The 12,921-nt window shown below is 38.0% G+C and overlaps 1 protein-coding gene across 2 annotated transcripts in view; it reads right to left on the bottom strand.

Annotated features, from left to right (window-relative positions):
* The window catches only part of LOC121443138 (tumor necrosis factor receptor superfamily member 27-like), a 46,406-nt gene that overhangs the window by 414 nt on the left and 33,071 nt on the right, over positions 1 to 12,921 (bottom strand). For both annotated transcript variants that reach the window (XM_041644818.1, XM_041644816.1), the window contains exons 4-7: positions 6,788 to 6,966; positions 6,191 to 6,276; positions 4,495 to 4,659; positions 1,248 to 1,622 (exon numbers count right to left, since the gene is read on the bottom strand). In XM_041644818.1, coding sequence (XP_041500752.1) covers positions 1,258 to 1,622; positions 4,495 to 4,659; positions 6,191 to 6,276; positions 6,788 to 6,966 — 795 coding nt within the window. In that variant the 3' untranslated portion in view covers positions 1,248 to 1,257. The remainder of the gene's footprint in view (positions 1 to 1,247; positions 1,623 to 4,494; positions 4,660 to 6,190; positions 6,277 to 6,787; positions 6,967 to 12,921) is intronic.

The following is a 12,921-nucleotide window of genomic DNA, read 5'->3' as shown; positions in this document are numbered from 1 at the left end:
ATAAAAACCCAAAGTGGTTGATATGGCAGAGAAGTCAGATGTGTGACCCAGGGAAAGAACTAGAACCCATAAGTGAGTACAAGATACAATTATGCTTTTTATATTGAGCTCCAGTTTGTCAGTTGTAAGTGTAATACACATTGGGCAGCTGTGAGCTCTTTTCACTAGAATATTTGAACAAGAACTACATAACCTCTAGATGAAGAAATAGATTGGGTGTCCTTAGGGCAAAATTCAAAGATTCAAAATCCAAAATACTCAAAATTTTATTCCTATTTGACATGATACCATAAGTGAAAAATTGCACACTTGCTTACACATGAGTTTGTACTAATAACACATGAAAGTACCTTCAGGTTATGTATGCAAAGTGCACATGAAGCACAAATGAATTTTGTGTATGTTCTGTTTTTTTATCCATGATGTTTTTATACACACACATGTACATATACATGGATACAACATACGTATATGTGACATATATTGAGGTAACATACACATAGATTTCAAAATCCAATGATGGAGTTAGATGAACTCTGTAATGGAGCTGCGAATCCTGGGCTCTAGCCTAGTTCTGAGAATGGATTACTCTGTCTTTAAGCAAACCGCTTCTCATCTCTGTGGCTCAGTTTCTGCCTATTTAAAACGAGATTAGCATATTTCTCATTTGCCTACCTCAAAGGTATGAAGTTACGAAGTTCAGAAAAAAATGTAGTGGATATAGAAGGTATTTGTAATTGGTGACAGAACACAGGGAAAGGAAGGAAATGCCATCATGGTACAAACACCTCTCATAAAGACATTATAAAGGACACTTGCGTATGTTGTCATTCAATCCTCACACTAACTCATGAGCAGAAGACTGTCTGAGGTAAAATGATTTCCTCAAGATCATAAGGCTGTTCAGGAACCAGGGTTCATCTGAATACAGAGTTGCATATTTGTATGATGGTGTTGTGTTTATACAAACGAAAGGAGTAAACAATATGACTAGTCAAGAGTAGGGTCCAGATGAAGAAGCTGGCATCACGCCAGCCTGCCAGGTCTCCAGACAATTGTTGGCTTCCAAATCTGATGTAAAATTAGCTCAAAGACTTAGTGCCACAACTGTTGCCTCTCCAACCTCTACCAGCCTCATTTCCTGCCATTCTTCCACCCAAGCCCTATCAGACAATAGAACTGGGGCTGGAAAATTGTTGAGAGTGGCCCACACCTCCTGGTCTTTTAACCACATTTTTCTAGCTCACCTCAGTAGAGTCAAAGGCTGGGAACTTGAAAAGGTACTTGGAGCTCCGGGCTGTCTCCGGAGCTTTCAACTGTGTTCTCCCTCAGGGTTCCAGCTCCAGTACAGGGCACAGAGCTGGAAAACTTTTGCAGGACCAGCTCTGTACATTCAATGGGGGTATGGACCCATTTAGAGTGGCTCTCTGAGGCGCAGGAGGCCATGGTAAAGGACTCCTGCGTGGGGAAGCTACGTGTGGAACTGCAGTCGTCATCCAAGATGGAGCTGAGTGGCTTGATCTCATTCACTGGAAATTCAGGACTGGTCTCCTGGCCAGGTGGTATGGGGAAAAGAGAATCCTCCTCCACTGCCTTTTCAGCTTCATATTGCAACGAACCTCCTGCAACTCAAAGCAGAAAGCCACTGAGTCACCCCCCCTCAAATCAGGGTCTCTTCTCAACAGGGTATCTCTTCCTGAGCACCAACTATAGGAGGGGTGAGGGGGTCTAGGAGCCAGACTCCCTCTTTCTTCCTGAAGGACCAGAGCATCTAGAAGTAGGTGAAAATGACACATTTCAGAGACATGCTTTCCTTGGGGTATTACATTAAGTCTTTTAGATGCTGGATTAGGGAAGACAAATTTCTTCAGCTAGAGATAAACGCTTTGTAGGAAAGGTATTTTAATGTGCTTCTTTCTTCCATGATCTGGGTATATTACATGGGAAAGGAACCATGCAATCAGAATTATGGTAGTGGATGTTAAAATAGGAAGATTATCTTGAATTATGCATATGAGTTCAGAAAATCCTTAAGATAAATCATGATTTTTTTATTCTGTGATTAATGATGAACATTTTAATTTAGTTCCATTTCTCTAGGTTGCTAGATGCATCCTGATAAGTGTCAGAAGGCAGAAATGACACCGAGCATTAATATAGAAAGATGTGGCATAACATCTCTCTAAACAACTTCATTATACCATTGCTCGTTTTAGACAAAGAAGAGAGCCATGAGCCAAAACATATGAGCAGCCTCTAGAGCAGTGGTTATCACCCTTCTTAATGCTTCAACCCTTTAATACAGTTCTTCACATTGCCACTTTAAAAGTACAATTTTGCCACTGTTTTGAATTATAAATAGCTGTGTTTTCTGATGGCCTTAGGCAACCCCTGTAAAAGCATCATTTGACCCCCAGAGGGTTCATGACCCACAGGCTGAGAACCACTGCTCTAGCAGCTGGGAGTGACCTTCTACGCACAGCCACCAAGAAAATAAGACTTCAGTTCTACAGACTCATGAGGGAACAGATTCCCCTCGGACAGACAGAAAGAAACACAGTCCTGCCAATTTCTTGGTTGTGGCCTCGTTAAGATTCCATACAGCGTGCTAAACTTCCGAACTGTGGAAACTGAGGCAAGCCATCAAATGTGACAACTTGTTACAACAATGATAAAGATAAGCAATTCATCATTCATGCATGAGTCAGACTCAATACTAGGTTACAAACTGAGTTGCTGTGTCTTTATGTTTCCCCACTGTGACCGCGTTTCCACAGTTTGTTCAAATTACGTGAGTGCATAAGAAAATTTCATACAAAATTACAAATGTCTGGACTATTTGAAAATTGGAAGGTTTCACAGTGGTAGCAAATGGATGTGGCTGAGTAATGGATTCTTGATTAGAGAGGAGATGGTCCTTCTAGTATGTCACAATCCTATTCCTCTTTCCTGCATCTGCATTGGATTTAATTCACATCAGGTTGCCCTCCCTTACAAAGCCATGGAATGTCTGTAAGTGAGTGAGTACTAATAAGCACATTTTTTCCTAAGGAAATCATAAGGACGCTACCTGTCCTTATGTTTCCAAGGAGATACTGCAATAGTATAGAAAGGGGGTTCTCTCTCCCAAGGGAAGAACAGGGATACAGGCAGGTCTTAGATGTCTCATCACATTCACCTTGCTGAGACCTGTGACCCAAACACTTCATTACCCATGTTTCAGTACTGGGCAAGAATTCTTACATTACACACTACCTTCCAAAGACTGAATGGTCAATGAGACAGAGATCCAGTGGTCCACCATTGTCTAAACTGTCAGAGCTACCACAGGAGCTTTAAGGAGACTGAAGTAAAGCTGAAGAAGGGTCATTGAGAATCAAGAGGGTAAAACTACATCTCATGAAATGCTAGATTCATCTTTGCTTAAACATGGAGTATGCACAGGTAAATCACTGATAGACTCTAGAGCCAAACTGACTAAGGAAGTTCTATTTAAGAAGGATTTTCCAACACAAACAGAATGCAGCTATAATAATGTGCTGCTTCAGCTACAGTATCCATTTAGATACTGAATCCTGACAGTTTTTGTATCCAGTAAAGTCCATCCTTTCCTTTGCTAATACGGGTCTATTTATTAGGCTATGTTAGATTTTTCATTGTCCCTGTTTAGTTCTTGCTTCTGTTAATTGCACTAAAGCTGCATTGAACACTGGTATTCATGTCTGGGATTCTAATGTCTTATTTAGTCCTGATGATCCCACCTCTTCTGTATTCTCTCCCTGATGAACTATACTTTCTGTCTTACATTGACTGATAGATGAAGTTGACAAAAGTAAAAGTGTTCTCAATCTGTCGTGATTTTAATGCACCATCTCCTATGGCTTTGGCCGGATCTTCAGCAGCAGTATTTTGGAAGACAGAAAAACATAAGAATGTTGACTAAACACTATGCCTTCAGTTATCCAGTTTTGGGAAACTCCTATATTGACAGCACTTACTGTAGACCTCATTAACTTTTATTAGTCATGTTTCAGGTATATCTAAATCTCCAATTCTGATATTTCAGAATCTATTAATACATACATAGAGAAAACAGTTTAAACAACTTATTCCATTCCATCTATCATTTTGAAAATTAAAAATAAATAAACCTAAAGAATCTATATAATTTGAGTTACACTATGATTTAAAGGTTAGATAATTGGTCTCTGGGTTTCTTTACCAAGTGATTTCCCATTAAGGGAGATTCTCCACGAACCCTTAAAGCCTAATAAACTGGTCTACTAAACTTCCAGGTAAACTCTAGCCCTTTTGATGTTCCATATTTTTTGATGCTATGCCAGATAGTTCCCACATGATGACAGAGCATGATGCCTGGGATTTTCTAATGTGATAGGGAAGGCACCTTGACTTATAATCTCAAAAATCTTCCTCTTTTACCAAAAATTTTGTCTTAATTTTGTTTCATGGGAAATGTTAAGCAGACACACTTATCACATTGACAATGTCTATTAAAGAGCTGCTTGCAGTAGAGGAAGAAGAGCCCAAGGAAGGCAAGTGCAAACACTACCAGCAGACTGCCCACCAGTGCGACAAGCGTGGCTTCCTTACCGGGAACAGTGTGTGCATCTACCTTCACTAAACTCAACTGGAAGGTACCTGTGGAACCACAACAAAAGAATAGGAGAGTCTGTCAATGTGGGCAGTTAAGAGTCGGAAAAGGGCCCTAAAGATCCTTAGGCTACATCTTCTTTAGGTCATCTCTATCAGGACTGCTATGTTCTTATCTGAAATTAGGTAAGATCATAATGAAAAAGCAAAACTCATATGCTGCAGGCACGATATAAATTAGCATGACTAACCAAAAGACACTGCTGTTGTGGTTCATTCATGTAATAGAACCTAAAAAAATAGAAACAAATTAAAATGCTCATCAGTAAATACTAGATCAGTAAGTCGTGATTTAGCCCCTAAGACGTCATAAAAGACCTTTTGTTGATTAATATAAATAACCCAGTGGAGAAAAACGAAGTGAAGAATAGCTTGATGACCTTTATAGAAAAATGTTGTAAAATACAAAATACTAGCACTATTGTCTAAGAATATGAATATACAGAATGTAATAAAAATATTTAAACAGTAGTGGAGAAGGTAGCAGAGGAATATGCCCATGAATTAACAACACACTCTTCATGTTCTTTACACCCTTACAGCAAAAACATCAACATACTTGTCGCCAATGCACCTTGAGTGTAAACAATGCATGGCATTTCTAGACTGAGTCAGTAAAGAGCTGATACATCTCAATCATTTCATTCTGTGACAAGGAACTGGGCACTACCTAGTCTAGCAATCATAGGCACATGATACAAGAAGGCTTTGGCCTTATGAAAGGAAACATTGGATTTGTTAATTGCCATAGGATAGTCTGGTAAAAAGCTGCTTAAAATTTCACGACAGTGGTTGTTTCTGTGGAGGGAAGGAATGAAGAGGACTCAGAAAGGATCGAAAGGGGAAGGTTATTATATCTGTTCTTTTAAAACGCTGAAGGAAATATTTAAAAAATAAGATTTATTATCTAGGAATCTCAGCTAATTTAGGACTTTATATTTCTATACTTATGTGTATTTAGCAAATTCTGTTTTATTTATCATGATTTTTAGGGATTGTTAGAGATACACCAATAATTTAAAGACTATATTAGAAGACAGACAAAAATTATAGAAGTCAGACAAACAAGTAAATGACAAGTGACATGGATATAGACGATATTCTAGTTATTTTTTCAGATATTAATGTGGTCTAAAACCTAAGGACTTCCTTATACCATGTGTATCGACTCTAATAGCAATATTGACTATAATTGCAATTAATAAGTGTAGAAATGCTATTATATGTAAAGTACATTATAACATTCATTATGCCACCAAACCCAGCCAAGTCGCTCACAAAGCATGAATAAAAATATTTCCTCATTTAGATTCAATTTTCAAAACAAGGGAAATAAATGATGTTTAATCAGTTTGAATGCTGCAAAGTTGAGGTTTAGTCATGGGCGACTGCCTTTACCAACAATGCAATAGAAGGAGTACTAAGGAGTATTTTCCTTCTACAGGAATAAAGAAGTCTATTGACTTCATTGACACACAGAGGTTTGGGGGGAAGACAGCAGAGAAAAATAGATACACACACTGAACCTCAGAAGAAGGAGTCTGCTTTGTACACGGGATGCATTCTTGGTCCTGCAGGCCCCCAATGCGCGTCTTTCGGTAGAACCTGTGATCAGAGCAGAAAGGAATGTGGAGGGATGAAACGAGCAATTGACTTGTAACAGTCCTTCTTGAGGTTGTGGGGAATATCTAAGAGTCTTTCCCTCATGTTTCCTGCATGGCACGCAGTACCTACCCTTGTGGGATCTCTGACATGTGTGATTCAGTCCACCATTTTCTTAAGCCATCACATTCTATAGCCAAAAGGGGAGTTAACAGTCATGAGACCAACTTCTTCATGATTTCTGTGCAATCTGTCTAGCAACATTTTTACTTTAAATTTTAGACTATCAGAGAGATTAGAAAGCTTTTAAGCACTCATCTGTGTTTGATAATTTGCCAGGTATTTTATATATAGGGATATAGTTAGGAATATATGGCTTCCCATTCATAGAGCTTAAATAGATCATGACATGGGTAGTTAGAATACTTCTACTAGGGTCTAAGTGGTAGGATGATAAGCGACATCAAATAGCTTTAAAAAGTTCCAGAAAGACTGATATCATTTAATGGCATACCTGGGCATACAGTCTCCGCAGATAGCATTAGAGGTATTCGTGCAGTTGGCTTTCTGGACCCGATTGATGACAGCGCAGGTGATGCAAGTCTGACACCTGTGATGCCCCCATGTGCTTTTATATTTTCGGGGAGGGCAGGCTGTGCAGTATGCATCTCCACCTTCTCCATAACCACAATCCTGAAATATAGGAGTATTGAGAAAAGCTCAAAGAGGGTATCTGCTAGGACTCAAATGAATATAGTATAAAGCAATATTTTTCAAACTACAAGTTCCCTCCATATTAAGTGGTCACTGAACCAATTTTCTAGGTTGTAACCAACATGGAAAATTGAAATGGAAATAACCAGCATAGTGATATAAAATGAAGTAAAGCCAAGTGCATCAATTAAAACAAACAAGATCACACTATGGAAAAGAACCTGAAAACTTTAGCTATGTGAAAACAAAAGGTTATTTCTCTTGTGTTTGTTTGTTTGAGCCAGGGTTTTTCTGTGTAGCCATAGCTATTCTTGGCTGTCCTGGAACTTGCTCTGTAGACTAGGCTTACTCACCCTCGGTCTATTAGAGATTTAATGAGGGTTCTGACCTGCATTAGCCACAATGGAGCATACATGAAAGGTTTCATTTTTGTGCTACCATGACTGAAGCATCGGGTAAAAGAGAACATTTTGTCCTCAGAAATAATACACTTTGGTTTTATCATACAGCACAGGACACACAAATCAACTGATCATTATTAAGTATAAAAAGTACAAGAAAGCACAATTTTACAGTATGTCAAAAGACGGGTACTAGCAAATATCTGACATAAAAGATAGTACCTATCTTTTTGATTAACTTTCACAGGTAAAACACATATTAGTAAATGCTGGATAATGATGAAAAATTACATCTTACTATTGTATAATAAAAATGTTTTAATATTCACTGGATAAGTGATTTATTCTGGCTTTTACTTCAAGTTAGGTATCAATGCAATGATGCTATTAATATTATTCCCAACCTATTTTTTTCTGTGCATAAGATAACTGAGAACTTGAAGAGATTGTAATAGACATACTGTAAAGATTATTCTAGCTCTCCTTCTCTGGAAATCAGTCTAGTGGTTCCTTAAAAATACGGGAATCAGTCTACCTCAAGATCTCGCCATACAACTCTTGGACATATACCCAAAGGATGCTATATCATACTACAGAGACACTTGCTCAACAGTGCCCATTGCTGTTCTATTAATAATAGCCAGAAATTAGAAACAGCCTAGATGTCCTTTAGCAGATGAATAAATGGAACATTATTTTCCTGTTACAAAATGAATCAGTAGGTAAATGGATAGAACCAGAAAAAAATATCGGCCCTAGAAAAGACAAATATGGCATGCATTATATGTTGATGCCAATAGTTAAGTCAATTATAATAAAGTTACAATCCAAAGAGGGGATGAATAGACATCTCTAGAGAAAAGAACTAGAATAGATAGTTATGGACAGGTGGGAATACTGGAATAGGATGATCAAGTAGGCTGGGGGAGGAAAAAGGGAGATGAGAAAGGGAATATATGGAAAAAACTAAAATTAAGGGTCATTTTAGGACTAGTATGGAAACTTGATGCAGTAGACATTTCCAAAAGTATGCACATATATGAAGGCACTCTAAATGAATTTGTCAAATAATGGGGGAGACAGAACCCCAACTGGACATTTCTTATCAAAAATGTGGACGCCATCAGTCCAAGCAATGGGTTATATCTAATTGAGTTGTTGGCCAATGTGGTCCCATGGGAATGCCCAAATAACTCGGGTTGTTGCAAAGAGTATAGGTTACTCTACACAAACTGACCTCAAGTGTCCATTTTTGAAGACAACAACCTACACAACTCACTAAAGACAGAGAATTCAAGTAGTTGCCTACCTAGACGCTTCACCTATGCGGACTAGTGTTCTTGGTACCAGATGGTACTCTGCACACAAACAAACGAGAAGCATAAACACTAACCCAAGAATAAACTCTTTGATCTACAATGGTCACCTGCCTACAAAACATGCTAGGACCATGGTGGCAGAAAGCTTGTGGGAGTAACCAATCATAACTGATTTGATATAAGGTCTACTCCATGAGAGAGAAGCCATATCCAACACTGCTTGCGGGACCAAAAGCCTGAGACTAGATATCTCAGTGACCTAGGATAAGACCAAATACTGCTGTCCTAAATAAAGGAGTAGCAATAAAACGACTCCTAATGACAATTTCTATACTCATAGATCAGTGTCTTCTTCAGTTATCATCAGAGAAGCTTCTTTGTGCAGCTGCAGCAGATGGGAAAAAATATAGAAACCTAAAGCCAAACATTACTCAGACAGTGATTTTGGAACCCTCATCCTTAAATGGGATGCCTCCATCAAATCCTTCCTCTCAGGGATCGGGGAACCCTGAAGAAGAGGAGTTGGAAAGAGTGTAAGAGCCAGAGGGGATGGAGGACATGAAGAAAACAAGGCCCTCTAAATCAACATGATCAAAAGCACTCATGAACTTACAGAGACTAAGGCAGCATACACAAGTCCTACATGAGTCCGCCCAGATATTACCCTTGAGTTGAAAAGAGAAGGGGACAAATGTACCCATTCCTACCTATTTCAGAAACTGTTTTCATTTGATAGCCACTTACAAATGAAAATTTAGTTTTCTCCAAGTGAGTGTCACTGGAGAAACAAACAACTCTTAAGGGTAGCCTGTACCCCCAGCAGTAGATGGCTGATAAAAAATGAACTCAATGGTATCCTTGGACATTTCTCATTTCATAATGCCAGGTCAGGGTTTTCCCTTTTTAAAAGTTTATCTTATTTTTTACTTTCATTTTTACTTTATTTATATATTTTTGCTTTCTCTTTACCCTACAGGTCTTTGCATATATATTATGGCTTTCGGTTAAAAGATTTTATGAGATTCCTGAATATGAGAATATGAGACAATTCGAAGAAGACATCATTGCAATCATCAGGTAGTCTAGCAGAGTAATGCAAGACCCAGTAGTACCTCCCAAAAGAATATAGACGCAATAATGTATGTTCCCAGGATATAGAAAATTAGTCTTTCAAACTGACATCTACAAAGAAGGCATGTATGTTAACACAGACAACTGCCTGATAAAATGGAAGATTTTAGTAAGACTCTGAGTCTCCTGGAAAAAATAATCAGATATTATAAACATCTTTGATAACAAGAATCAAGAAAATCAGATTAATGAAAACAAGGCAATCAACAGGCACTACCAGTTAAATGAATCAATTATTGGAATTGCTTAACAAGGATTTTAAAGCACCCATAAAAACTGTTTTGACAAGCAATTACAAATTACATTTAAATATGAGAGAAAATTAAAACACCACAGCAAATAAATGACTTTTTTATTGGCAAGTTTGTTTTTTGACAAAGTGCTCAAGCTGACTTTAAGCTTGAAGTTGTTTTGTTCCTGTCTTCTGAATGCTGGCATGAGAGCTGGAACTAACAATATTCAGCTCAAAGAAATTATTTTTTAAAGAGCCAAATTGAAGTTATAAAAATAACTAAATAGATAAACAAAATTCACTGGGCGCGCTAATTACAGGAAATTAGAAAAATCACTGAACCTGAAGATAAAACAATAGAATGAATGCAGTTCAAACAGCAGGAAAATTAGACTAGCATAGGCAAAAAGAAGACAATAACTGGAGAACTTTGGGGTTATAATCAAGCAACATATGAAAGGAAAATCAAAATTATTTGTGTCAAAAAACAACCAAAGAAACAAAGGCTGAAATTTTCACAAATATAGAAAAAGAATAACCAGATATGACTATCAATTAGAATAGAATAAGTTCAAACAAATACACATACAAATAGGTTATTACAGTCCGGTAGTGAAAACAATATGGTAATGACACAAAATTGGACATGATGACAATTGGGGGAAAATACCCTGAAGATCCAACCTGAGAGTGCATAACCACATCCATCTAACATTCTAAAGAAATGTCCAAAACATACACTGGAGAAAAGACAGCATCTTCAACAAATGGTGTAAGGAAAATATTATGTGCCCATGTAGAAGAAAGATCTGAGACCTGTGTCTCTCGTCTTTCACAAAATCTAACTCCAAATACAACAAAGAATTAATGTGAAAACTCAAATGTCGAGAGAAAAAATATATGAAGTATATTATGTGAAATGAGTGTAGGAATGGACTTTCCAAATAGGATTCCAATTGCCCAGAAATTGAGGTCAACAACTGACTTCACAAAATTATAAAGTAGAATCTCATAAAACTAAATAGTTTCTGTTTAGCTAAAGAAATGATCACATGAAGAGTACTCCCACAGGATGAGAGAGAATCTTTGCCAGCTCTGCATCTGGCAGAGGATTAACATAAAAAAATGTAAAGAACTCAAAAAACAAACAGACAAAAGCAAAAACAATTCACAAATAAACCATTCAAAAAATAGGCTTGAGGCACGACCCAGCAACCCCAGCACCCCTCCCCAACCCTCCCCTGCTGTATGCTAGGACCAGTGCTCAAGTACAGTTTTAAGCTCCTAAACTAAGGCGACCCACCCAGAGTGGTGAGTGCCTGCCTACCGGGCAGGCCTCAGGGTCCCCTGTAAGGGAGCTGGGCACCTTCAGCTCTGGCGCCAGGCTTCCTGCGCGCTCCTGGATTCCACCACCACCCCCCTTCAATATAGTGCTTGAAGTTCTAGCAATAGCAATAAGACAACATAATGGGATCAAGGGGATTCGAATTGGAAAGGAAGAAGTTAAACTTTCGTTATTCGCAGATGATATGATAGTGTACTTAAGCGACCCCCAAAACTCCACCAAAGAACTTTTACAGCTGATAAACAGCTTTAGTAATGTGGCAGGATACAAGATCAACTCCAAAAAATCAGTCGCCCTCTTATACACAAAGGATATGGAAGCAGAGAGGGAAATCAGAGAAGCTTCACCATCCACACGATAGCCACAAACAGCATAAAATATCTTGGGGTAAATCTAACCAAGGAAGTGAAAGATTTATTTGACAAGAACTTTAAGGCATTGAAGAAAGAAATTGAAGAGGATACCAAAAAATGGATGGATCTCTCTTGCTCTTGGATTGGGAGGATCAACATAGTAAAAATGGCAATTCTACCTAAGGTAATTTATAGATTCAATGCAATCCCCATCAAGATCCCATCAAAATTCTTCACAGATCTGGAGAGGACAATAATCAACTTTATATGGAAAAACAAAAAACCCAGGATAGCCAAAACAATCCTATACAATAAAGGATCTTCTGGAGGCATTACCATCCCTGACTTCAAACTCTATTACAGAGCTACAGTAATGAAAACAGTGTGGTACTGGCATAAAAACAGAGAAGTCGACCAATGGAATCATATAGAAGACCCGGATTTTAACCCACAAACCTATGAACACCTCATTTTTGATAAAGGAGCTAAAAGTATACAATGGAAGAAAGAAAGCATCTTCAACAAATGGTGCTGGCACAACTGGATGTCAACCTGTAGAAGAATGAAAATAGACCCACATCTTTCACCGTGCACAAAACTCAAGTCCAAATGGATTAAAGACCTCAATATCAGCCCGAACACACTGAAAAGGATAGAAGAGAAAGTGGGAAATACCCTACAGGAGATGGGCACAGGAGATCGCTTCCTATGTATAACGCCAGAAGCACAGACATTAAGGGCAACATTGACTAAATGGGACCCACTAAAACTGAGAAGCTTCTGTAAAGCAAAGGACACTGTCACTGTAAATGGGAGGCTGGGAGGAGATGGAAACTTGTTTTTTTTTTTCTCCTTTTCTCAATAAAAAAAAATAGGCTTGAGATAAGAAAAGCAGGGAGAAGCCGGGTATTAATGATCTGATCAGGGAAATGGGACAAAGAGGCTATAATTATGGAAGGGAGGAGGTAAATATAGAAGAAATGGGGATGAGGATAAAATAACAGTAAGCATGTCTTAAAAAGTCACAAGGAATCACACTATTAACTATTTACCAAAAAATCTTATTAAACGTAACTCTATGCATAAATATATGTACATACGTTAAATAAAAATTTCTTTTTATTTAACATAAAAATACATCAACATATGCTCT

The sequence above is a fragment of the Microtus oregoni genome, unplaced genomic scaffold (genome assembly GCF_018167655.1).
Source record: "Microtus oregoni isolate MIOR12 unplaced genomic scaffold, Mior012 000100F_ref0000014, whole genome shotgun sequence".
Taxonomy (NCBI): Eukaryota; Metazoa; Chordata; class Mammalia; order Rodentia; family Cricetidae; genus Microtus; species Microtus oregoni.
Note: the sequence above shows the minus strand (reverse complement) of the source record. Positions and strands in the feature narration are given on the sequence as shown.